Source organism: Tachyglossus aculeatus, chromosome 11, assembly GCF_015852505.1.
Source record: "Tachyglossus aculeatus isolate mTacAcu1 chromosome 11, mTacAcu1.pri, whole genome shotgun sequence".
Classification (NCBI taxonomy): domain Eukaryota; kingdom Metazoa; phylum Chordata; class Mammalia; order Monotremata; family Tachyglossidae; genus Tachyglossus; species Tachyglossus aculeatus.
This window is the reverse complement of record NC_052076.1, coordinates 4146855-4173734: the sequence shown is the minus strand read 5'-3', so window position 1 is coordinate 4173734 and position 26880 is coordinate 4146855. Positions and strand designations below refer to the sequence as shown.

General features: G+C 52.6%; 1 protein-coding gene across 1 annotated transcript in view; it reads right to left on the bottom strand.

Annotated features, from left to right (window-relative positions):
* The window catches only part of KIAA1549 (KIAA1549 ortholog), a 55547-nt gene extending 29322 nt beyond the window's left edge, over positions 1 to 26225 (bottom strand). Inside the window, exons 1-5 of the mRNA XM_038753550.1 lie at positions 26156 to 26225; positions 19377 to 19565; positions 5725 to 8865; positions 4092 to 4180; positions 2726 to 2903 (exon numbers count right to left, since the gene is read on the bottom strand). Of these exons, the coding sequence (XP_038609478.1) occupies positions 2726 to 2903; positions 4092 to 4180; positions 5725 to 8865; positions 19377 to 19565; positions 26156 to 26225 (3667 nt within the window). The remainder of the gene's footprint in view (positions 1 to 2725; positions 2904 to 4091; positions 4181 to 5724; positions 8866 to 19376; positions 19566 to 26155) is intronic.
* Positions 26226 to 26880: the final 655 nt, after the last annotated feature.

Below are 26880 nucleotides of genomic sequence, written 5' to 3'. Positions count from 1 at the left end.
TACTACTAATTAGCACAGGTCTCTGCACACAGTAGGGGCTGTGTGTCGGGGGGGGAGTGTTCTGTTCTTTCCCAGCATTTAGCACAGTTTTCTGCACACAGTATGAGCTTAATAAATACTATTTCTACTATTACTATTACTGCTACTTAGCACAGGTCTCTGTACACAGTAGGGGCTGTGGGGGTGGGGGGAGTGTTCTGTTCTTTCTCAGCATTTAGCACAGTTTTCTGCACACAGTATGAGCTTAATAACTACTATTTCTATTCTATTTATTCTATTCTATTTGCTATTCTATTCTAGTTATTATTCTATTTCTATTTATTTTATTTTGTTAATATGTTTTGTTTTGTTCTCTGTCTCCCCCTCCTAGACCGTGAGCCCACTGTTGGGTAGGGACCGCCTCTACGTGTTGCCAACTTGGACTTCCCAAGCGCTTAGCCCAGTGCTCTGCACACAGTAAGCGCTCAATAAATACGACTGAATGAATGAATGAATATTTCTACTACTACTACTACTACTTAGCACAGGTCTCTGCACACAGTAAGGGCTCAAGAAACCTGACCAACCGCGGCATAATGCAGTGGCGAAGCGGCAGTAACGGTATTTATTGAGTGCCCACTGGGTGTAATGCAATCAGTCAATCAATTGTATTTATTGAGCGCTTACTGTGCGCAGAGCACTGTACTAAGCACTTGGGAAGTACAAGTTGGCAATATATAGAGACGGTCTCTACCCAACAGTGGGATCACAGTCAATGTGCTGAGCGCTAAGGAATGCCCCAGACCCATCCCCGGCCCCTCTAAGGGGTGTCTACTCTAGCAGGGCGGAGAGACAAGACAAATGTCTGTGGATAGTTGACGAGCACACGCGTCGTACAGATGCCCGAAGTGAGAAGTAACTGCCAGTTGCCAGCTAGAGACTGTACTGAGTTTATCCGACACGTCCATCCGTGGAGACCACTTAGAAGACCCCATCAAGAGCCCACGGCCCGGTCCTCACGTCACAACCCGTTCACGGGGGACGCCGGGAGACGTGGATAATTTCACCCACCAGCTACACCTCGAATAATAATCATCAATCGTATTTATTGAGCGCTTACTGTGTGCAGAGCACTGTACTAAGCGCTGGGGGGGATACAAGGTCACCAGGTTGTCCCACGTGGGGCTCACAGTCTTCATCCCTGTTTTACGGATGAGGGAACTGAGGCCCAGAGAAGTGCAGCGACTCGCCCCAAGTCACCCGGCTGACAAGGAGCCGGGATTTGAACCCGTGACCTCTGACTCCAAAGCCCGGGCTCTTTCCACTGAGCCACGCCGCTTCTCTATGAAGATGGGCACGGTGGGATGGGATCAAGTGCTCAGCGCTTGGAACAGTGCTTTGCAAATAGTAGGTGCTTAATAAATGCTATCATTATTATTATTATTCATCATCATCAATCGTGTTTATTGAGCGCTTACTATGTGCAGAGCACCGTACTAAGCGCTTGGGAGGTCCAAATTGGCAACATATAGAGACAGTCCCTACCCAACAGTGGGCTCACAGTCTAAAATTATTATTATTATTATCAAGTCTTCTAGACTGTGAGCCCGCTGTTGGGTAGGGACCGTCTCTATATGTTGCCAACTTGGACTTCCCAAGCGCTTAGTACAGTGCTCTGCACACAGTAAGCGCTCAATAAATACGATTGAATTAATCAGGTGACACCAATCAGGGAAGGCCCCCGGAGAGAGGGGCGGGAAGAAAGGGGGGAATTGGGAGGCGGAATTGAAGAAGGCAGGCAGAGGCTGACTGGGATGGAGCGGAGAGGATTGCTGGGGACGATCGGGAGAGGGGTGCCGTCAGCCCCGGGGGAGGGGACCCCTTCCCCGGGACGGACCTCACCGATCAATAAACACTATTTACTGAGTGTTTAATCAATCAATCGTATTTATTGAGCGCTTACTGTGTGCAGAGCACTGTACTAAGCGCTTAATAATAATGATGGCATCTATTAAGCGCTTACGATGTGCAAAGCACTGTTCTAAGCGCTGGGGAGGTTACAAGGTGATCAGGTTGTCCCACATGGGGCTCACAGTCTTCATCCCCATTTTCCACATGAGGGAACTGAGGACCAGTGAAGTGACTTGCCCAAAGTCACCCAGCTGACAAGTGGTGGAGCCGGGACTGGAACCCGCGGCGCTTACTATGTGCCAAGCACTGTTCTAAGCGCCGGGGAGGTTACAAGGTGATCAGGTTGTCCCACGGGGGGCTCACAGTCTTCATGGGGACATTTCACAGATGAGGGAACTGAGGCCCAGAGAAGTGAAGTGACTTGCCCCAAGTCACCCAGCTGACAAGTGGTGGAGCTGGGATTTGAACCCATGACCTCTGACTCCAAAGCCCGGGCTCTTTCCACTGAACCACGCTGCTTCCCTGCGTGCGGGGCACTGTACTAAGCGTTTGGGAGAGGACAGTAGCGAAACGCTATCTGCCCTCAGGATCGGGGCCTCAGCCCTCAATCAATCAATCAGCCGTATTTATTGAGCGCTTACTGTGTGCAGAGCACTGTACTAAGCGCTTGGGAAGCATATAGAGACGGTCCCAACCCAACAGCGGGCTCACAGTCTAGAAGGGGGAGACAGACGACAAAACAGAACATATTAACAAAATCAAATCAACAGAATAGATATTCTCTCTCCCCCCCGCCCACCCGCTGACCCTTCGGCGGGCGCTGCCGGACACTCACCGGTCTGCACCTGGTAGCGGGCGCCGGGCACGGAGAAAGTGGGCTGCACGGACAGGATCAGGGGGGTTCGGTGACGCACCAGGCTGCTGTTGATGAGCACGTTGATCACGGCAATGGCCGTATAGACGAACGGGCCCGAGGTCACCAGGAAGGAGAACTCGGGGAAGAACTCGTACACCTGGAACCGAAGCGGACGCTCAGCTGCTGCCCCGCACCCACCCGTCCCTCCGCGGGGCACCGGGACCGAGGCCGGGTTATGAACTCGGAGCTAACTCCCTGGAAGCTGGGGAATGGCATCACCGGTGTGCTTCTCCCCGGCCTGGGCCCACCCCTGACATCCCTAAGAGGGAGGAGAAAAGCAGGCATCCCTCCCCTGTTGGACAAATATCCATATTTTATTTTCTTTTTTGGATGGCATTTAGAAGCATTTAGATTTAGGCTTTTAGACTGTGAGCCCACTGTTGGGTAGGGACTGTCTCTATGTGATGCCAATTTGTACTTCCCAAGCGCTTAGTACAGTGCTCTGCACATAGTAAGCGCTCAATAAATACGATTGATTGATTGATTGATTAAGCGCTTACTATGTGCAAAGCGCTGGGGAGGTGACGAGGTGATCAGGTTGTCCCAAGGGGGGCTCACAGTCTTAATCCCCATTTTCCAGAGGCCCAGAGAAGTGAAGTGACTCGCCCAAAGTCACACAGCTGACAACTGGCGGAGCTGGAAGTTGAACCCATGACCTCTGACTCCAAAGCCCGGGCTCTTTCCACTGAACCACGCTGCTTCTCTGATTTATATTATATATATATATATGTATATATGTGTGTATATATGTTTGTACATATTTATTACTCTATTTATTAATTTATTTTGCTTGTACACATCTATTCTATTTATTTTATTTTGTTAGTATGTTTGGTTTTGTTCTCTGTCTCCCCCTTTTAGACTGTGAGCCCACTGTTGTCTCTATATGTTGCCAATTTGTACTTCCCAAGTGCTTAGTCCAGTGCTCTGCACATAGTAAGCGCTCAATAAATACGACTGATTGATCGATTGATTATATTAACGTCCGTCTCCCCATCCAGACCGGGAGCTCACTGGCTACGTGTCTGTTAAACTGTTACAGTGTCCTCTCCCGAGCGCTCAGTACGGAGCTCCGCACGCAGAAAGCGCTCAATAAATACGATCGACTGATTGACGTCCAGGCAGGGTGAACGACGTGCCTGAGGTCAGACGGCCGGCTCGAGCCCGCGGTTCGACCAGAGACGTGATCCCAAGACGCACTGACCGGCGCGAAATCCGGCTGGGGGGCACGAGGCTCGCGTGGAACAAGTCATGCCCACGCAAGGCGGGCACGGCCGGCGCTTACCTCCAACTCCACGGCCCGGCTGAACTGGAGTCTCAGCACTTCTTTGATGGCCATGATGATGTACTCCTGCACCGCTCTCCGCGCCAAAACTGCCAACACACCCCAAACCACCCGGTGCTTCAGCCTCCCCCCCCGGGCCGGCTGCCACCCGGGGCGCGGGGCTGCTGCCCGCCTCCTGTCGCGAGCCCGCTTGACCTCTCTGAGCCTCAACCTCCTCATCTGCAATATGGGGATCAGATCGTCACTTCTCCCTATCGCTCGGCTGCTGGACCCCATAGGGACGGTAATAAAAATAATGACGCTCGATAAGGGCTTACAAGGTGCCAGGCACTGTTCTAAGCACTGGGGTAGATACGAGTTAATCAGGTTGGACGCAGTTCCTGTCCCATCATCATGTTGCCAACCTGTACTTCCCAAGTGCTTAGTACAGTGCTCTGCACACAGCAAGCGCTCAATAAATACGACTGAATGAATGAATCCCCACGCTACAGATAACACATACGGAGAAGTGATTTTGCCCAAGGACACGTAAGAGACACGTAACGGAGCCGGAATTAGAACTCTGGTCCTTCCACTTCCCAGGCCTGGGCTCTAGCCACTAGGCTATGCTGGGGCCTGGGGCTGAGCACAGTGCTTGGTGCCAAGTGAGCGCTTAATGCCTATAATTATGAGTGATCATTCAGGGAACGCTGACCCCCACCTCAAGTACAAGCCTGCGAGGACATATAGCTGGACACCGATGGCCCTTCTACCCTGGTTGTCCCCAATCTACTAGGCCCTACATCTTCCCAAAGCACTTCCCCAGGGACAAGCTCATTTTAGCATCCCCAGGGGCTGGGAGGAGCCCCTCCATTTTACAGAGTAAATTGGGGCTCAGAGAGGCTCAGGAACTCACCCAAGGACACAGATCCTGCACTATTCTGGGGCAGAAGGAATCAGACTCCAAGTACCCTGGCTCTGTCCCAGGCAGGGTGCAGGGACGATCTGGGTTCTGTTCACCTCCTGGACACCTACTTACTACTCTCACAATTACGGAAGGACCATCCAACACCCTTGTCTCTCCCCCAGTGATCCCACACTGACCATCCATCACACCTGACTCTCTCCTCTCCATCCCTGACTCCCCTGAAGAGACTCAGAAGACCCTCTAACGATCCTGATTCTCGCCTCTCCAACCCCTACCTCCCCTACGGTGACCCAGGGAGAACCGTCCGACACCCCGGATTCTCCCCTCCCCTGCCCCTCCCCGTAGTGACCCCGGACCAACCGTCCAACACCCCGATTCTCCCTTCTCCATCCCTGACTCTCCCGCAGTGATCCAGCATGGACAACCCGACACCCGTAACTACCCCGCTTCATTCTGCTTTCAATTCCTTGCCAATCTGAGTAGCCAACAACTTTGGCTCCCTCTTCCCTCCAAGGCTGGTGGGTTTCCGGCAATCTGCCCTCCTCAGAGGTGGTCTTCCTAAGTTCTCCCCATCCCAAGAGGTTCCCGGTCCCGGTTTCGCGGCCAGCGATGGTCCTCCTCCCACTTCCGGCCCCGATTCCGACCGGCCACCGGGTTTTGGGACGGTGTGGCCTTCCTGGAAGAGCCCGCCCCGCCCCGCCCGAGGGTCCGGGAGCTGGGTCTTACCAGCGGTGATGAGGTAAGCGTCGGGGACAGTGATGTCGCACACGTACGGCTGCCGGGTGGTGACCGGGGTCGGAGTGGCGATGACCGCACCGGGCATGCTGGGGGCTCCCGGGAACGGGAGAGGTGAGCTACTGGGGGACCCCGGGGATGGGAAGGATGGGGTGCCGGGGTTTCCTGGGAATGGGACAGGTGAAGTACTGGGGAATCCTGGAGAAGGGAGGAACGGGGTGCTGGGGGATTCTGGAAACGGGAGAAGTGCGCTGCTGGGGGCCCCCGGGGACGGGAAGGGTGGGGTGCCGGGGTTTCCCGGGAATGGGAGAGGTGAAGTACTGGGGAATCCTGGAGAAGGGAGGACCGGGGTGCTGGGGGATTCTGGAAACAAGAGAAGTAGGCTACTGGAGGCCCCCCGGGATGGGAAGGGTGGGATAGTGGGGGTTCCAGGGAATGGGAGAGGCGAAGTACTGGGGAATCCTGGAGAAGGGAGGAGCGGGGTGCTGGGGGATTCTGGAAACAGGAGAGGGGAGCTACTGGAGGCCACCGGGGTTGGGAAGGGTGGGATGCTGGGGGATCCTGGCAATGGGAGGGGTGAGTTGTTGGGGACCCCCTGGGACTGGAGGGGAAGGGTGCTGGGAGTTCCCAGGAATGGAAGAGGTGAGGTGCTGGGAATCCCTTGGGATGGGAAGGGCGGAATGCTGGTGGCCCCCGGGGATGGGAGGGATGGGGTGCTGGGGGTCACTGTGGGTAGGAGGGATGGGGTCCTAGAGGCTCCCGAGGATGGGAGGGGTAGGGTGCTCGGAGTTCCGAGGGTCGGTCCCAGGTCCCCCGGGCCGATGCCGGCGGTGGTGGTCAACACAGGCGTGACGCTGGCCGCACTGACCGCGCTGGGGCCAGCGGAGAGGTGGCCCAGGGCGGGGCCGTTTGAGAAAGCCACAAAGCCTGACGGGGATGATGAAGGGGTCATCTCAGAGATCGGTTGGGAGGGCGACGGTGGCCAGGGTCCGCTTGAGACCCCCAGCTCCCGACTAGGCAGGATTCCAGAGAAAGAGGGCCCGGAGGACGTGGGCCGAGGGCCTCCACCTGAAGGCCGCGGGGGTGAGGAGGAGGAGGCCGGCCCCTCCGTCCAGACCGGGGCAGCCGAGGAAGAGGAGGGCCCAGATGCCGTCTGAGGGTCACCGTCAGAGAGGCTGCGGGTGGGGACTGGCTGGGGGTGCGGTCCTTCAGACGGAGGCCCCCAGGATCCAAAGAAGGCCAGCGAAGACTCTGTGGCAGAGGGAGCTGCGTTCCAGGCGGAGGCCAAAGAGTCTCCAGAATCCGGGAGCGATGTCGAAGCCATTTCCGGGATCGCGAGGGAGCCGGAAGCGGAGCCGGTCGGTGATGGTGGCGGCAGCGTGTCGCTCAGAATGGACAGAGAGTCTGAACGGAAGAGGTTTGAGCTCCGTGCAGTCCAGGGAAGGACCGGGCTCCCGGCTGAGGGGAGCCGGGCCGGAGCCGAGAGCACCGGGGAGCCCCGGGCCGGACCGGCGTGGGTTGGCGAGGCCGTCCCCACAGGCTCCGGGAAGGGTGTCCAGGGAGGGCCGGGGGTGAAATCCAGGCTGCGTCCCAATCCCGCTTTGGAAACGCTGGCGGCCCCTTGGAGGGAGAACGGCGGAATCTCGGCGAGAGGAGCCAGGCTGGGAGAGGCAGACGGGTTTCCGGCCCCCGTGGCACCGGGTGGCACCTTCTCGTCGGCCCAGCTGGAGACCCCCAAGGCCTGATGGCTGCCGGGGGCGTCCCAGGGGAGCGGGGACGGGACGAAGATCGGCAAGCCCGACGTTTCAGCCTCAGAAGCCAGGACGCCCTGGGAAGCGGAGTCCGCGAGGGTCCCCGCCTCTGGCCGGATGAAGGAGGCAGAGATCCGGGTGGACAAGTCTCCCGCTGGACCGGCTCTGGACGCTGTGGGTGGGACCGCGCTCGACCACAGTTCCTTCACCGGCCGAGAAGAGAACCAGATGCCGGGTCTCGAGGGGAACGAGGAATCAAAGGCATCTCCCGCCGGCTCCCACTCCTCCTCCAGATACTCGGGGCTGGCTGGGGCTGCCGTCCTGGTAGGGGCCACCGTGCCGGGCCCTCCTGCTGCCGGGGCCAAGGTCAGCGGCGTCGCGAGGTCATCCCCAGACCCAGCATCGTGCCCTCCGGGGCCGGCCGACGGGCCGCAGTGCCCGCACAGGGTCGGAGGGCCAGAAGCAGGTAGCGGGCCGGGCCACTCGGGACGGCTCGGAGCGGCCACTGGGCTGGTGGGGGGCTCGGCGGTCCCCACGGAGGAGCCGGGAGAGAGCCCCGGGATGGCAGGCCAGCCGGGAGCTGAGGGGGAGGCCGAAATCCCGGCTGACTGGACGGAGAGGGAAGCAGACAGAAGAGTGGCCGGTCGCTGGGTGGAATCCAAGGTTGGAGTGATTCCGGGGACAAGGCTGAAGCCGCCGGTCTCATCCCCAGAAGGGGTCGTCGGGATCAGAGTCCCCGCTGCCAGCTGAGCTGACGATCCCGGTGGACCACTGGACGCTGACCGTCGCTTTCCGTCATCATCCCCTCCTGCTGCGGATGGGGAACTCCATTCCTCACTTCCACCGTGTGGAGAGGCTGGGGGCATCCCCTCCGACAGGAGCAGGCTGGGCGATACGGCCAGGGCGTCGGTGTAGAGCTGGAAGCCGTACGGAGGCAGGGGACTGGGTGATATGGCCAAAGCGTCCGGGCTGTAGAGCTTGGAGCCCACGCCGGACACCGGGGTCAACCGGCCCCCGGCCCCGATGGACAGGGTGGTGAGGTACTCGGCCTCCCGGGGCCCCGGCAAGACTGACCTCATCTCATCCTCAGGCAAAGGCGTGACGGGCAGAGACGGGGCGAGCCCCGCCACCCTCCAGGTCTCTAGGGGTGGCCAAGCGGGGACGTCCGAGCGGGCCGGGCTCGGTCGGTCCGACCCGTCCTCGCCGCCGGAAGCCTCACCGCCGGACCCGTCTGCAGGCGGCCCAAGGGGCGTGACGGCCGGGGCGAAGACCCCGTGGAGAAAGCTGGACCCCGGGGCTCCTGGCGTGAGCTTGGCTTCGACCGTGGGTTCCGAGGTCCCGTCTGGGAGCCAGCCCTCGGAGGGGTCCAGCAGCAGCTCATCTGGGAAGGAAGCACGGACAAAAGTAGGTCATTCCCGGGGCGGCGAACCCCCCGTGGCACGCCGGCCTCCAAGCTGCCCCGCGCGGGAATCAGAGCGGCTCGGAGCCGGGGCCGCCGCGGGAGGCTACGTTGGCGACCGCTGTTTTGGTCTGTGGTGTTTGTTAAACGCTTACAACGTGCCCGGCACCGTTTTAAGCGCCGGGGTGGATATGAGCTAGTCGGGTTGGACATAGCCCCTTGTCCCCCATGGAGCTCGCGTTTTACAGATGAGGTGAGTCCGCCGTCTTGGCCCCAAACAGGCCGGTGGGACGGTGTCAGGTGCCCCGGGCTCAACCCCCGGCCTGCTTGAGGAACAGCGAGTCTCACCTCCCGCCCCTTGACCAGAGGGAACCAGCCCCGTCCATCCCCGGACATCCGCCAAGCTGGCTCTCTTCCTCCCTTCGAGGCCCTACTCTCAGCTGTGGGACTTTGGGCAAGTCACTTCACTCCTCTGGGCCTCAGTTCCCTCATCTGTAAAATGGGGATGAAGACTGTGAGCCCCAAGTGGGACAACCTCATCACCTTCATCAATCGCATTTATTGAGCGCTTACTATGTGCAGAGCACTGTACTAAGTGCTTGGGAAGTACAAATTGGCAACATATGGAGACAGTCCCTACCCAACAGTGGGCTCAGTCTAAAAGGATCACCTTGTATCCTTCCCAGCGCTTAGAACAGTGCTTTGCGCATAGTAAGTGCTTAACAAATGCCATCATTATTATTATTACTACTGAGAGCTCACCTCCTCCAGGAGGCCCTCCCACACTGAGCCCCCTCCTTCCTCTCCCTCTCCTCCCCCCCGCCTTACCTCCTTCCCCTCCCCACAGCACCTGTAAATATGTATATGTATTTGTACGGATTTATTACTCTATTTCTTTTATTTGTACATATTTATCCTATTGATTTTATTTTGTTAATATGTTTTGTTTTGTTCTCTGCCTCCCCCTCCTAGACTGTGAGCCCACTGTTGGGTAGGGACCGTCTCTAGATGTTCCCAACTTGGACTTCCCAAGCGCTCAGTCCAGTGCTCTGCACACAGTAAGCGCTCAATAAATACGATTGAATGAGTGAATGAATGCCGGGCCAAAGTCCCACCTCGAGGGACTCTGGGATGTGCAGCAACCCAACTGGACAGTGGGGGTTTGGGGATGGAGGCATTCATTCATTCAATCGTATTTACTGAGCGCTTACTGTGTGCAGAGCACTGTACTAAGCGCTTGGAAAGTACAAGTTGGCAACATAGAGAGACGGTCCCTATCCAACAACGGACTCACAGTCTAGAAGGGGGAGACAGACAACAAAACAAAACATGCGGACTGGTGTCAAACTGTCAGAATAAACAGAAGTACATATCTATTCTATTTATTTTATTTTGTTAGTATGTTTGGTTTTGTTCTCTGTCCCCCCTTTTTAGACTGTGAGCCCACTATTGGGTAGGGACTGTCTCTATATGTTGCCAACTTCACCATCAATCGTATTTATTGAGCGCTTACTATGTGCAGAGCACTGTCCTAAGCGCTTGTACTTCCCAAGCGCTTAGTCCAGTGCTCTGCACATAGCAAGCGCTCAATAAATACGATTGATGACGATGACGTAAAGCTAGATCCACATCATTAACAAAATAAACAGAATAGTACATATGTACAAAACAACAGACTGTGAGCCCACTGTTGGGTAGGGACTGTCTCTATGTGTTGCCAATTTGTACTTCCCAAGCGCTTAGTACAGTGCTCTGCACATAGTAAGCGCTCAATAAAGACGATTGATGATGATGATTATGATGTTCGCAGTCTCAATTTAGCCGTTTGCAAAGTGGATAAAAAGTCTCCATTATCAGTTCAAGCCACAACTTGTGATGGGCTCTAAGACCTAAGAGGGATTGTAAATGTTTAAGATTCTCAGCGAAACACCTTTACCCTCAATCCGCACACTCAAGTCCTCTTTCAGATGGGGGGGGGAGAAACGCTACTGGAAAACAGAATATTTGGCCCCAGCTGAGTGGAACAGCTGCTGCTTGGGAGAAGCACTTGGGTGCCGTTCATCTTCATTTTATGCTGGAATAAACTTTAACACAAGTTCCGTTCCAGCATGTAGTAATGCAGCCGCCCCGGACCTGCCCGCCCCCCTCGCCCCCTCAGACCGAGGGTCCCGGACCTGCCCACAGTTGGTTCCAGTGTGGAGTCGTCGGTCCAACCAGCAGAGAAAACAAGCAAACAATTCCCCGTCCACCCCGGGGAAACCACCCTGGCACCATCCCAGCCCCGTCGCCGTAGCGACGGTGCCCGCAGAGCCTCCAGCAGACCTGCCCGTGGGCACGCCACTATCTCCCTCTCCATCCCCCCCGTCTTACCTCCTTCCCTTCCCCACAGCACCTGTATATATGTATATGTTTGTACATATTTATTACTCTATTTATTTATTTTACTTGTACATATCTATTCTACTTATTTTATTTTGTTAGCATGTTTGGTTTTGTTCTCTGTTTCCCCCTTCTAGACTGTAAGCCCACTCTTGGGTAGGGACTGTCTCTATATGTTGCCAACTTGTACTTCCCAAGTGCTTAGTACAGTGCTCTGCACACAGTAAGCGCTCAAATACGACTGATTGATTGATTGATTGATCCCAGCCCCGTCGCCCGTAGCGACGGTGCCCGCAGAGCGTCCAGCAGACCTGTCTGTGGGCACGCCACTATCCCCCTCGCCTCCCTCTCCATCCCCCCCGTCTTACCTCCTTCCCTTCCCCACAGCACCTGTATATATGTATATGTATACATGTTTGTACATATTTATTACTCTAAGTATTTATTTATTTATTTTACCTGTACATATCTATTCTATTTATTTTATTTTGTTAGTATGTTTGGTTTTGTTCTCTGTCTCCCCCTTCTAGACTGTGAGCCCACTGTTGGGTAGGGACTGTCTCTAGATGTTGCCAACTTGTATTTCCCAAACGCTTAGTACAGTGCTCTGCACACAGTAAGTGCTCAATAAATACGATTGATTGATTGATTGATCCCAGCCCCGTCGCCCGTAGCGATGGTGCCCACAGAGCCTCCAGCAGACCTGTCCGTGGGCACGCCACTATCCCCCTCGTCCCCCTCTCCATCCCCCCGTCTTACCTCCTTCCCTTCCCCACAGCACCTGTATATATGTATATATGCTTGTATATATTTATTACTCTATTTATTTTACTTGTACATATCTATTTATTTTATTTTGTTAATATGTTTGGTTTTGTTCTCTGTCTCCCCCTTCTATAATAATAATAATAATGGCATTTATTAAGCACTTACTACGTGCAAAGCACTGTTCTAAGCGCTGGGGAGGTTACAAGGTGATCAGGTTGTCCCACGGGGGGCTCACAGTTTTAATCCCCATTTTCCAGATGAGGGAACTGAGGCCCAGAGAAGTGAAGTGACTTGCCCAAAGTCACCCAGCTGGCAATTGGCGGAGCCGGGATTTGAACCCACGACCTCTGACTCCAAAGCGCGGGCTCTTTCCACTGAGCCACGCTGCTTCTCTGTGAGCCTTCTAGACTGTGAGCCCACGGTTGGGTAGGGACCGTCTCTAGATGTTGCCAACTTGGACTTCCCAAGCGCTTAGTCCAGTGCTCTGCACACAGTAAGCGCTCAATAAATACGATTGATTGATTGATTGATCCCGCGCCGGTGTCCTGGACCCCCCCGCAGGGAGCGGGCAACGGCGTGGAGGGCGGACGGAAGGATTGACTGCGGAAGGGCCGTACGGAGCAGCTCGCTGAGTTTGGGTGGGCAGAGGGGCAGAGGAGCGAGTGAAGGGTGGAGATTTATCCCACCACATGCAGATTTATTCAGTCATTCATTCAGTCGTATTTATTGAGCGCTTACTGTGTGCAGAGCACTGGACTAAGCGCTTGGGAAGTCCAAGTTGGCAACATCTAGAGACGGTCCCTACCCAACAGTGGGCTCACAGTCTAGAAGGCGGAGACAGAGAACAAAACACATTAACAAAATAAAATAAATAGAATAAATATGAACAAATAAGAGTAATAAATGCATAGAAACATATATAGAGGTGCGTATATATATATATACGTATATACAAACATATAACATACAAGGCAAGCAGTGTGGCTCGGTGGAAAGAGCACAGGCTTTGGAGTCGGAGGTCAGGGGTTCAAATCCCGGCTCCGCCACTTGTCAGCTGGGTGACTTTGGGCAAGTCACTTAACTTCTCTGGGCCTCAGTTACCTCATCTGTAAAATGGGAATTCATTCATTCATTCAGTCGTATTTATTGAGCGCTTACTGTGTGCAGGGGACTGGACTAAGCGCTTGGGAAGTCCAAGTTGGCAACATAGAGAGACGGTCGCTGCCCAACAGTGGGTTCACAGTCTAGAAGTGGGCTCATAGTCTAGAAGTGGGCTCACAGTCTAGAAGGGAAGCCCCCCCACCCCCCGGGGACAACCTGATCACCTTGTAACCTCCCCAGCGCTTAGAACAGTGCTTTGCACATAGTAAGTGCTTACTAAATGCCATTATAAAAGGCAAGCACTTCACACCTCCTCTTCTCTTCCTTCTCTCCTTTTGTTGGAGAAGCAGCGTAGCTCCGTGGAAAGAGCCCAGGCTTAGGAGTCAGAGGTCATGGGTTCAAATCCCGGCTCCACCAACTGTCAGCTGGGTGACTTTGGGCAAGTCACTTCACTTCTCTGGGCCTCAGTCCCCTCATCTGGAAAATGGGGATTAAGGCCGTGAGCCCCCCGGGACAGCCTGATCACCTTGTAACCTCCCAAGCACTTAGAACAGTGCTTTGCACATTGTAAGCGCTTAATACATGCCATTATTATTATTATATATAATGTCTGCTGTGTGACCTTGGGCAAATCACTTAACTTCTCTGAGCCTCAGTTCCCTCATCGGTAAAATGGAGATTTTAGTTAAGTCCAAGTTCATTCATTCATTCAATCGTATTTATTGAGCGCTTACTGTTTGCAGAGCACTGGACTAAGTGACTGGGAAGTCCAAATTCATTCATTCATTCAATCGTATTGATTGAGCGCTTACTGGGTGCAGAGCACTGGACTAAGCGCTTGGGAAGTCCAAGTTCATTCATTCATTCAATCATATTTATTAAGCGCTTACTGGGTGCAGAGCACTGGACTAAGCGCTTGGGAAGTCCAAGTTCATTCATTCATTCAATCGTATTGATTGAGCGCTTACTGGGTGCAGAGCACTGGACTAAGCGCTTGGGAAGTCCAAGTTCATTCATTCATTCAATCGTATTTATTGAGCGCTTACTGGGTGCAGAGCACTGGACTAAGCGCTTGGGAAGTCCAAGTTCATTCATTCATCCAATCGTATTTATTGAGCTCTTACTGTGTGCAGAGCACTGGACTAAGCGCTTGGGAAGTAAAGTTGGCAACATATAGAGACGGTCCCTACCCAACAGCGGGCTCGCAGTCTAGAATGGCACTAGATTGGGTGTCTACTGTGTGCAGGGCGCTGGGCTGGACCCCCCTAATTATATTCATTCATTCATTCATTCAATCGTATTTATTGAGCACTTACTGCGTGCAGAGCACTGTATTAAGCGCTTGGGAAGTACAAGTTGGGATCATATAGAGACGGTCCCTACCCAACAGTGGGCTCACAGTCTAAAAGTTGGCAACGTTGGCTCGGTTCTGAGCATACAGCTGCCTGGGACCGGTCCAGCGTGTTGCATATAATGTATATATGTTTGTACGTATTTATTACTCTATTTATTTTATTTGTACGTATTTATTCTATTTATTTTATTTTGTTAATATGTTTTGTTTTGTTGTCTGTCTCCCCCTTCTAGACTGTGAGCCCGCTGTTGGGTAGGGACCGTCTCTATATGTTGCCAACTTGGACTTCCCAAGCGCTTAGTACAGTGCTCTGCACACAGTAAGCGTTCAATAAATACGATTGAATGAATGAATGAATATAATGGGGGGGGGTCCAGCCCAGCGCCCTGCGCACAGTAGACACCCAATCTGGTGCCATTCTAGACTGTGAGCCCGCTGTTGCGTAGGGACCGTCTCTATATGTTGCCAACTTGGACTTCCCAAGCGCTTAGTACAGTGCTATATGTTTGTACATATTTTATATGTTTGCATGCATTTATTACTCTATTTTATTTGTACATATTTATTCTATTTATTTTATTTTGTTAATATGTTTTGGTTTGTTCTCTGTCTCCCCCTTCTAGACTGTGAGCCCGCTGTTGGGTTGGGACCGTCTCTAGATGTTGCCGACTTGGACTTCCCAAGCGCTTAGTACAGTGCTCTGCACACAGTAAGCGCTCAATAAATACCATTGAATGAATGAATGAATGAATGAATGAATGGAGGTGACGGGGACCACCTCACTGCCAACGTTGGCTCAGTTCTGAGCGTCCAGCTGCCTGGGACCGCGTTTAGAACAGTGCTTTGCACATAGTAAGCACTTAATAAATTCCATTAAAAAAGTCACTTCACTTCTCTGTGCCTCAGTTCCCTCATCTGGAAAATGGGGATGAAAACTGTGAGCCCCCCATGGGACAACCTAATCACCTTGTAACCTCCCCAGTGCTTAGAACAGTGCTTTGCACATAGAAAGCACTTAATAAATTCCATTAAAAAAGTCACTTCTCTGTGCCTCAGTTACCTCATCTGGAAAATGGGGATGAAGACTGGGAGCTCCCCGTGGGACAACCTGATCACCTTGTAACCACCCCAGCGCTTAGAACAGTGCTTTGCACATAGAAAGCACTTAATAAATTCCATTAAAAAAGTCACTTCTCTGGGCCTCAGTTCCCTCATCTGGAAAATGGGGATGAAGACTGTGAGCCCCCCGTGGGACAACCAGATCACCTTGTAACCTCCCCAGCGCTTAGAACAGTGCTTTGCACATAGAAAGCACTTAATAAATTCCATTTAAAAAGTCACTTCTCTGGGCCTCAGTTCCCTCATCTGGAAAATGGGGATGAAGACTGGGAGCACCATGTGGGACAACCTGATCACCTTGTAACCTCCCCAGCGCTTAGAACAGTGCTTTGCACATAGTAAGCACTTAATAAATTCCATTAAAAAAAGTCACTTCACTTCTCTGTGCCTCAGTTACCTCATCTGGAAAATGGGGATGAAGACTAATGGGGGGGGGGGGGGGGGTCCAGCCCAGCGCCCTGCACACAGTAGACACCCAATCTGGTGCCATTCTAGACTGTGAGCCCACTGTTGGGTAGGGACCATCTCCATATGTTGCCAACTTGGACATACCAAGCGCTTAGTACAGTGCTCTGCACACAGTAGGCGCTCAATAAATACGACTGAATGAATGAATCCATACAGTAGATGCCCCATCAAGCGCTCTGCATGCAGTGGGGGGCCAGCTCAGTGTCCCGCACATAGTAGGCACCTCATCCAGAGCCCCGCACGCAGGAGTCGGAGTCCAGTGTTGGTGGGCGCGATGGTGATTACGCTCTCACCCCGGGCAACAGATCCTGTTGCCAACTTGTACTTCCCAAGCGCTTAGTACAGTGCTCTGCACACAGTAAGCGCTCAATAAATACGATTGATGATGATGATGATGATGATGATCCTGGGTGAGAAAGATGGCTCCCTTCTAATAATCATAATTGTGGTATTTGTTAAGCGCTTCCTACCACATGTCGGCTGTGTGACCTTGGGCAAGTCACTTCTCTGAGCCTCAGTTCCCTCATCTGTAAAACGGGGATTGACTGTGGGCCCCACGAGGGACAACCTGATCACGTTGTATCCCCCCTCCAGCGCTTAGAACAGAGCTTGGCACATAGTAAGCGCTTAGCACACACCATCATTATTACTACCATTCTCTGTGGGCCTCAGTTCCCTCACCTGCAAAATGGGGGTGAAGACTGTGAGCTCCCCGGGGGACAACCCGATCGCCTCGTAACCTCCCCAGCGCTTAGTACAGTGCTCTGCACACAGTAAACACTCAATATGATTGATTGATTGATTGATTGGCACATAGTAAGTGCTTAACACATACCATCATTATTACTATCATTCTCTGTGGGTCTCAGTTCCCTCACCTGCAAAATGGGGATGAGGACTGTGAGCTCCCCGGGGGACAACCTGATCACCCTGTAACCTCCCCAGTGCTTAGAACAGAGCTTGGCACATAGTAAGCGCTTAGCACATACCACCATTATTACTATTATTCCCTGTGGGCCTCAGTTCCCTCACCTGCAAAATGGGGATGAAGACTGTGAGCTCCCCGGGGGACAACCCGATCGCCTTGTAACCTCCCCAGTGCTTAGTACAGTGCTCTGCACACAGTGAATGCTCAATACGATTGATTGATTGCTTGGCACATAGTAAATGCTTAACACATACCATCATTATTACTATCATTCTCTGTGGGCCTCAGTTCCCTCACCTGCGAAATGGGGATGAAGACTGTGAGCCCCCCGGGGGACAATCTGATCACCTTGTAACCTCCCCAGCGCTTAGAATAGACCTCGGCATATAGTAAGCGCTTAACACATACCATCATTATTACAATTATTCTCTGTGGGCCTCAGTTCCCTCACCTGCAAAATGGGGATGAAGACTGTGAGCCCCCCGGCAGATAATCTCATCACCTTGTAACCTCCCCAGCGCTTAGAATAGACCTCGGCATATAGTAAGCGCTTAACACATACCGTCATTATTACTATCATTCTCTGTGGGCCTCAGTTCCCTCACCTGCGAAATGGGGATGAAGACGGTGAGCACCCCGGGGGACTTCCTGATCACCTTGTAACCTCCCCGGCGCTTAACACATACCATCATTAGTATGTTTGGTTTTGATCTCTGTCTCCCCCTTCGAGACTGTGAGCCCACTGATGGGTAGGGACTGTCTCTATATGTTGCCAATTTGTACTTCCCAAGCGCTTAGTACAGTGCTCTGCACATAGTAAGCGCTCAATAAATACGATTGATGATGATGATGATCATTATTACTATTATTCTCTGTGGGCCTCAGTTCCCCCACCTGCAAAATGGGGATGAAGACTGTAAGCCCCCTGGGGGACAACCTCATCGCCTTGTAACCTCCCCAGCGCTTAGAACAGAGCTTGGCACACAGTAAGCGCTTAACACATACCGTCATTATTACTATTACTCTCTGTGGGGCTCAGTTCCCCCACCTGCAAAATGGGGATGAAGACTTTGAGCCCCCCGGGGGACAACCTGATCGCCTTGTAACCTCCCCAGCGCTTAGAACAGATCTCGGCACATAGTAAGCGCTTAACACATACCGTCATTATTACTATCATTCTCAGTGGGCCTCAGTTCCCTCACCTGCAAAATGGGGACGAAGGCAGTGAGCCCCCACATGGGCCAACCTCATCACCTTGTAACCTCCCCAGTGCTTAGAACAGACCTCGGCACATAGTAAGCGTGTAACACCTACCATCATCATTAATATTATTCTCACTGGGCCTCAGTTCCCTCACCTGCAAAATGGGGATGAAGACTCTGAGCCCGCCGTGGGACAACCTGATCACCTTGTAACCTCCCCAGCGCTTAGAACAGAGCTTGGCCCACAGTAAGCGCTTAACACATACCGTCATTATTACTATCATTCTCTGTGGGCCTCAGTTCCCTCACCTGCCAAATGGGGGTGAACACAGTGAGCCCCCCGGGGGGCTTCCTGATCACCTTGTAACCTCCCCGGCGCTTAACACATACCATCATCATTACTATTATTCTCTGTGGGCCTCAGTTCCCCCACCTGCGAAATGGAGGTGAAGACTGCGAGCCCCCCGGGGGACAACCCGATCACCTTGCAACCTCCCCAGCGGTTGGAACAAAGCTTGGCACATAGTAAGCGCTTAACACATACCATCGTTATTACTATCATTCTCTGTGGGCCTCAGTTCCCTCACCTGCAAAATGGGGATGAAGGCTGCGAGCCCCACATGGCACAACCTGATCACCTTGTAACCTCCCCAGCGCTTAGAACAGAGGTTGGCACACAGTAAGCGCTTAACACAGACCGTCATTATTACTATCATTCTCAGTGGGCCTCAGTTCCCTCACCCGCCAAATGGGGATGAAGACTGTGAGCCCCCCGGGGAACAACCTGATCGCCTTGTAACCTCCCCAGCGCTTAGAATAGACCTCGGCATATAGTAAGCGCTTAACACATACCGTCATTATTACTATTATTCTCAGTGGGCCTCAGTTCCCTCACCCGCAAAATGGGGATGAAGACTGTGAGCCCCACATGGCACAACCTCATCACCTTGTAACCTCTCCGGCGCTTAGAACGGTACTTGGCACATAGTAAGCGCTTAATAAATGCCATAATAATAATAATACTAGTCGGGGCACCTCCCGGGCGAGGTGGGTGTGTGAGGGGGCCGTCGCCCGCCCGCGCCCCCGGGTCCCCCCGATGACGTCACGGCGGGGGGCCCACACGATTCCCGCCCCTCCCCCCCCCCGGGGGTGGGGGGGCATCTCCGGTCCTTACCTGAGGCTCCGGGGCCGGGCAGGGCCAGGGCCAGGACGAGGACGAGGACCAGGGCCCGGTCCCGGAGGAGGGGCGGCGGTCCGGGGGGTCGGGCGGCTCCGTCCCCGGGCCCGCCCTCCTCGCCCGGCCTGCTCCCTCCCGGACGGGCCGCCCGCTCCATCCCGCCGCCCGCCGCTCTCTCCGGCCCCGCTCCCCGACGGCGGGACGGGACGGGACGGGACGGGACGGGACGGGACGGGACGGGAGGGCGGGGGAACCAGGCGCCAAGACACCACGGCGCATGCGCGCGCTCCCGGCTTGTGGGTCCCCCCTCCCTCCTCCACCGCCCAGCTATCCCCTCTGCGCGCATGCGCGCGCTCCCGGCTTGTGGGTCCCCCCTCCCCCGCCGCTCATTCATCCGCTCCGTACGCATGCGCGCGCCCCCTGCTTGGGGTCCCCCTCCCTCCTCCACCGCCCATCCAGCCCCTCTGTGCGCATGCGCGGTCCCAGCTCGGGGTCCCCCCTCCCTCCTCCACCGCCCACCCATCCCCTCTGTACGCATGCGCGCTCTCCCAGCCTGGGTTCCCCCCTCCTTCCTCCTCCGCCCATCCATCGCCTCTACGCGCATGCGCGCGCTCCCAACCGGGGGTCCTCCCTCCCTCCCTCCTCCGCCACCGCCCATCCAGCTCCTCTGCGCGCATGCGCACGCTCCCAGCTCGGGATTCCCCCTCCCTCCTCCACCGCCCATCCATCCCCTCTGCGCGCATGCGCGCGCTCCCTGCTAGGGTTAGCCCCTCCCTCCCCCAGCCGCTCATCCATCCCTTCTGCGCACATGCGCGCGCTCCCAGCCTGGAGTCCCCCCTCCCTCCCCTTGCCGCCCACCCAGCCCCTCCGTGCGCGTGCGCGGGCTCCGAGCCTTGGGTCCCCCCTCCCTCCTCCGCCGCCCATCCATCCACCCTGCGCGCATGCGCGCGCTCCCAGCCTGGGCAGCCCCCAACCTCGCATCCATCCCCTCCGTGCGCATGCGCGCGCTCCCTGCTTGGGGTCCCTCCATGCGCATGCGCGCGACCCCAGGGCGGGGTCACCCCTCCTTTCCCCTGCCGCCCATCCATCCTGGTGTGAGCTCACCTCCTCCAGGAGGCCTTCCCAGACTGCGCCCCGTCTTTCCTCTCCCCTTCCCCACCGCCCCCAGCTCTACCTCCTTCCCCTCCCCACAGCACCTGTATATATGCTTCTACAGATTTGAGCGCGGGCTTTGGAGTCAGAGGTCATGGGTTCAAATCCCGGCTCCGCCAATTGTCAGCTGTGTGGCTTTGGGCAAGTCACTTCACTTCTCTGTGGGCCTCAGTTCCCTCATCTATAAAATGGGGATTAAGACTGTGGGCCCCCCGTGGGACAACCTGATTACCTTGTAATCTCCCCAGCGTTTAGAACAGTGATTTGCACATAGTAACCGCTTAATAAATGCTACCATTATTATTATTACTCAATTTTCCTTGTACATATTTATTTTTCTATTTATTTTGTTAATGATGTGTGTCTAGCTTTACTTCTATTTATTCTGATGACTTGACCCCCGTCCACATGTTTTGTTGTCTGTCTCCCCCTTCTAGGCTGTGAGCCCGTTTTTGGGTAGGGACCGTCTCTATATGTCGCCGACTTGTACTTTTCAAGCGCTTAGTCCACCTTGTAACCTCCCCAGTGCTTAGAGCAGTGTTTTGCACATAGCACTTAATAAATGCAATCATTATTATTATTACCCCAGCGCTTAGGGCAGTCCTCCCCATCCCCCCTGCCTTACCTCCTTCCCCTCCCCACAGCACCTGTATATATGTTTGTACGGATTTATTACTCTATTTTATTTGTACATTTTTAATCTATTTTATTTTGTTAATAGCTTTTGTTTTGGTCTCTGTCTCCCCCTTCTAGACTGTGAGCCCACTATTGGGTAGGGACCGTCCCTATATGTTGCCGACTTGTAGTTCCCAAGCGCTTAGTCCAGTGCTCTGCACACAGTGAGCGCTCAATAAATACGATTGAATGAATGAATGAATATATGTTTGTACGTATTTATTACTCTATTTTATTTGTACATATTTATTTTATTTATTTTATTTTGTTTTAATAGGTTTTGTTTTGTTCTCTGTCTCCCCCTTCTAGACTGTGAGCCCACTGTTGGGTAGGGACTGTCTCTATATGTTGCCAACCTGTACTTCCCAAGCACTTAGTACAGTGCTCTGCACCCAGTAAGCGCTCAATAAATACGATTGAATGAATGAATATTTATTCTATTTATTTTATTTTGTGAATAGGTTTTGTTTTGTTGTCTGCCACCCCCTTCTAGACTGTGAGCCCACTGTTGGGTAGGGACCGTCTCTATATGTTGCCAACTTGTACTTCCCAAGCGCTTAGTACAGTGCTCTGCACACAGTAAGCGCTCAATAAATATGAATAAATGAATATATGTTTGTATGTATTTCTTACTCTATTTTATTTGTACATATTTATTTATTTTATTTTGTTAATATGTTTTGTGTTGTTCTCTGTCTCCCCCTTCTAGACTGTGAGCCCACTGTTGCCTCTCCCCCTCGTCCCCCCTCCATCCCCCTCATCTTACCTCCTTCCCTTCCCCACAGCACCTGTATATATGTATATATATTTGTACATATTTATTACTCTATTTATTTTACTTGTACATATCTATTCTATTTTTTATTTTGTTAGTATGTTTGGTTTTGTTCTCCGTCTCCCCCTTTCAGACTGTAAGCCCACTGTTGGGTAGGGACCGGCTCTATATGTTGCCAACTTGTACTTCCCAAGCGCTTAGTACAGTGCTCTAAACACAGTAAGCGCTCAATAAATGCGATTGATTGATTGATTGTTGCATAGGGACCGTCTATGTTGCCAACTTGTGCTTCCCAAGCGCTTAGTCCAGTGCTCTGCACAAAGTAAGCGCTCAATAAAAGCGATTGATTGAATGAATGAGTGAATGCTCTGTACACAGTAAGCGCTCAATAAATACGATTGAATGAATGAATGAGTGAATGAATCCCCGTACGCATGCGCGGTCGCTCCAAGCTCGGGGTGCCCCCTCCCTCCCCCCCCTGCCGCCCATCCAACCCCACCTCGTGCGCATGCGCAATCGCAGCTCGGGGGCCCCCCACCTAGCCATTTCCCCCCCCCCCGTGCGCATGCGCGCTCCCAGCCGAGGGTCCCCCCGCCGCCCAGCCATCCCCCTTCTTGCGCATGCGCGTGTTCCAGCCGCGCCCCCCCCTCATGCGCATGCGTGCGATCCCAGCCCGGGAGTCCCCTCCCACCGCCCTTCCATTCACCCTCCCTGTGCGCATGCGTGCTCGGGCGCGCCCCCCCCCCGAGGGAGGAGCGAGGAGGGCCCGGTATGACGTCACTCAGCCCTCTGCCTCCCGCCCCCCCATCCTTCCCCCCTTCCTCAATCAATCGGATAATCAATCAATCAATCAATCAATCGTATTTATTGAGCGCTTACTGTGTGCACAGCACTGTACTAAGCGCTTGGGAATTACAAGTTGGCAACATCTAGAGACGGTCCCTACCCAACAGTGGGCTCACAGTCTAAAAGGGGAAGACAGAGAACAAAACCAAACATACTAACAAAATAAAATAAATAGAATCGATATGGACAAGTAAAATAAATAAATAAATAGAGTAATAAATATGTACAAACATATGTACATATATACAGGTGCTGCGGGGAAGGGATGGTATTGACTGAACGCTTACTACGTGCACAGCACTGTACTAAGCGCTTGGGAGAGTACACTCCAACAAGAAACGGACACATTCCCTAACCATAGGAGCTACTCTGGAGAGGGGAGACAGGCATTAATATAAATTGATGGTACTACTACTAACAATATTGATGATGGTATTTGTTAAGCGCTTACTAGGTGCCAAGCTGTTCTAAGCGCTGGGGTAATAGTAATAATAATAATAATGGCGTTTATTAAGCACTTACTATGTGCAAAGCACTGTTCTAAGCGCTGGGGAGGTTACAAGGTGATCAGGTTGTCCCACGGGGGCCTCACAGTCTTCATTCCCATTTTACAGATGAGGGAACTGAGGCCCAGAGAAGTGAAGTGACTTGCCCACAGTCACACAGCTGACAGGTGGTGGAGCTGGATTTGAACCCATGCCTCTGACTCCAATTCATTCATTCAATCATATTTATTGAGCGTTTACTGTGTGCAGAGCACTGTACTATGTGCTTGGGAAGTCCAAGTTGGCAACATGTAGAGACAGTCCCCACCCAACAATGGGCTCACAGTCTAGAAGGGGGAGACACAGAACTAAACAACACATATTAACAAAATAAAATAAATAGAATAAATATGTACAAATAAAATAAATAGAGTAATAAATACGTACAAACATATATACAGGTGCTGTGGGGAGGGGAAGGAGGTAAGGTGGGGGGATGGGGTGTTCTGCACACAGTAAGTGCTCAATAAATACGATTGATTGATTGATTGATCAGTCAACAGAGGACGGTCCCCAGGGAGAATGGGTTTTGGAAACTGACACAAATGAAAGAATAAATAATAAATTAGCCAATTACACATGGGCACTGAAGTAGCTAAGGGGACGGGGTGAGCAAGAAGAGAGAGAGCATTCATTCATTCATTCAATCGTATTTATTTAGCGCTTACTGTGCGCGGAGCACTGGACTGAGCGCTTGGGAAGTACAAGTTGGCAAAGAGTTAAAGAGGGATTCTGGAAGCATCTCTTGGAAGATGCCACTTTTCCTTGCTTATATTGTACTCTCCCACATGCTCAGTACAGTGCTCTGCACACAATAAGCGTGTTGCCTAGTGGAAAGAGGATAGGCCTGGGAATTAGAGAATCTGAGTTCTAATCCTGGCTCTGCCACTTGTCTGTTGTGTGTGACTTTGGGCAAGTCAATGAACTTCTCCGTGCCTCAGTTTCCGTATCCATAAAAAGGGGAGTGAGCTTTTCTAATCCTGGCTCTGCCACTTGTCTGTTGTGTGTGACCTTGGGCAAGTCGCTGAACTTCTCCGTGCCTCGGTTTCCTTATCCATAAAATGGGGATTGAGTTTTTCTAATCCTGGCTCTGCCACTTGTCTGTTGTGTGTGACTTTGGGCAAGTCGCTGAACTTCTCCGTGCCTCGGTTTCCTTATCCATAAAATGGGGATTGAGCTTTTCTAATCCTGGCTCTGCCACTTGTCCGTTGTGTGTGACTTTGGGCAAGTCACTGAACTTCTCCGTGCCTCGGTTTCCTTATCCGTCAAATGGGGATTGAGTTTTTCTAATCCTGGCTCTGCCACTTGTCCGTTGTGTGTGACTCTGGGCAAGTCGCTGAACTTCTCCGTGCCTCGGTTTCCTTATCCGTAAAATGGGGATTGAGTTTTTCTAATCTTGGGTCTGCCACTTGTCTGTTGTGTGTGACTTTGGGCAAGTCGCTGAACTTCTCCGTGCCTCGGTTTCCTTAGCCGTAAAATGGGGATTGAGCTTTTCTAATCCTGGCTCTGCCACTTGTCCGTTGTGTGTGACTTTGGGCAAGTCGCTGAACTTCTCCGTGCCTCGGTTTCCTTATCCGTCAACTGGGGATTGAGTTTTTCTAAACCTGGCTCCGCCACTTGTCTGTTGTGTGTGACCTTGGGCAAGTCGCTGAATTTCTCCGTGCCTCGGTTTCCTTATCCATCAAATGGGGATTGAGCTTTTCTAATCCTGGCTCTGCCACTTGTCTGTTGTGTGTGACTTTGGGCAAGTCGCTGAACTTCTCCGTGCCTCGGTTTCCTTATCCGTAAAATGGGGATTGAGCCTGCTAACCCCATGTGGACCTGAACTTTGTCCACCCTCGGGCTGGGGGCGGGGGGCCCCGTCCCCTTCCCCGCCATTCGGCACATCCCAGCGTGGCTCAGCGGAAAAAGCCCGGGCTTTGGAGTCCGAGGTCATGGGTTCAAATCCTGGCTCTGCCAATTGCCCAACTGTGTGACTTTGGGAAAGTCACTTCACTTCTCTGGGCCTCAGTTCCCTCATCTGTAAAATGGGGATTAAAACCGGGAGCCCCCCGTGGGACAACTTGATCACCTGGTAACCTCCCCAGCGCTTAGAACAGCGCTGTGCACATAGTAAGCGTTTAATAAATGCCATTATTATTATTAGTAACATTATGTGGCGGAGCTGGGATTAGAACCTTCTAGACTGTGAGCCCGTTGTTGGGTGGGGACCGTCTCTATATGTTGCCGACTTGTGTTTCCCAAGCGCTTAGTACAGTGCTCTGCACACAGTAAGTGCTCAATAAATACGATTGAATGAATGAATGAATGAATTAAAGAAGAAGAAGAAGAAGAGGAAGGAGGAACATAAAGGAGAATAGGGTCTTGACCAATGCCAATGACACCTGTATATATGTATATATGTTTGTACATATTTATTAGTCTATTTATTTATTTATTTATTTTACTTGTACATATCTATCCTATTTATTTTATTTTGTTAGTATGTTTGGTTTTGTTCTCTGTCTCCCCCTTCTAGACTGTGAGCCCACTGTTGGGTAGGGACTGTCTCTATATGTTGCCAATTTGTACTTCCCAAGCGCTTAGTACAGTGCTCTGCACATAGTAAGCGCTCAATACATACGATTGATGACTCGGGGGGCCGGCAACGGAGGGGGCCTGCCCCATTTTTCCCCAGCACAGACCATGTAAGGAGCTGGGGGGGTTGAGGGGTGCGTCATTTGATGACTGGGCCTCTCAAAATTCCTACCTTCCTCTGCATCCCATTCCCAGTCCCTGCTCACGGACAAAGGCGGTGACACGGATACTCTGCAGGATCTTCTTTCCCGGGCGCAGCCAAGCAGGACCAGGCATCCTAGCTCTGCGGGGACCCAGTGCAACTCCAGCCCGGCCATGATAATAATAATAATAATAATAATAATAATAATAATAATAATAATAATAATAATAATAATAATAATAATGATGGTATTTGTTAAGTGCTTACTATGTGCCAAGCACTGTTCCAAGCACTGAGGTAGATACAAGGTCATCAGGTTGTCCCACGTTACAGATGAGGTAACTGAGGCCCAGAGAAGAATAATAATAATGGCTTTTCTTAAGCGCTTACTATGTGCCAAGCACTGTTCTAAGTGCGGGGGAGGTTACAAGGTGATCAGGTTGTCCCATGGGGGGCTCACAGTTTTAACCCCCCATTTTGCAGGTGAGGGAACTGAGGCACAGAGAAGTGAAGTGACTTGCCCAAGGTCACACAGCAGACACGTGGCGGAGTCAGGATTAGAACCCACGACTTTCTGATTCCCAGGCCCGGGCTAAGCCACTCTGCTTCTCTAGAATCATCACCCTCTTTCCTCTTCTCCCACTCCCTTCTGTGTCACCCTGCTCCCTTCGTTCTCCCCCTTTCCAGCCCTGCGCCACTTCTGTCCAATCAATCAATCAATCAATCGTATTTATTGAGCGCTTACTGTGTGCAGAGCACTGTACTAAGCGCTTGGGAAGTACAAGTTGG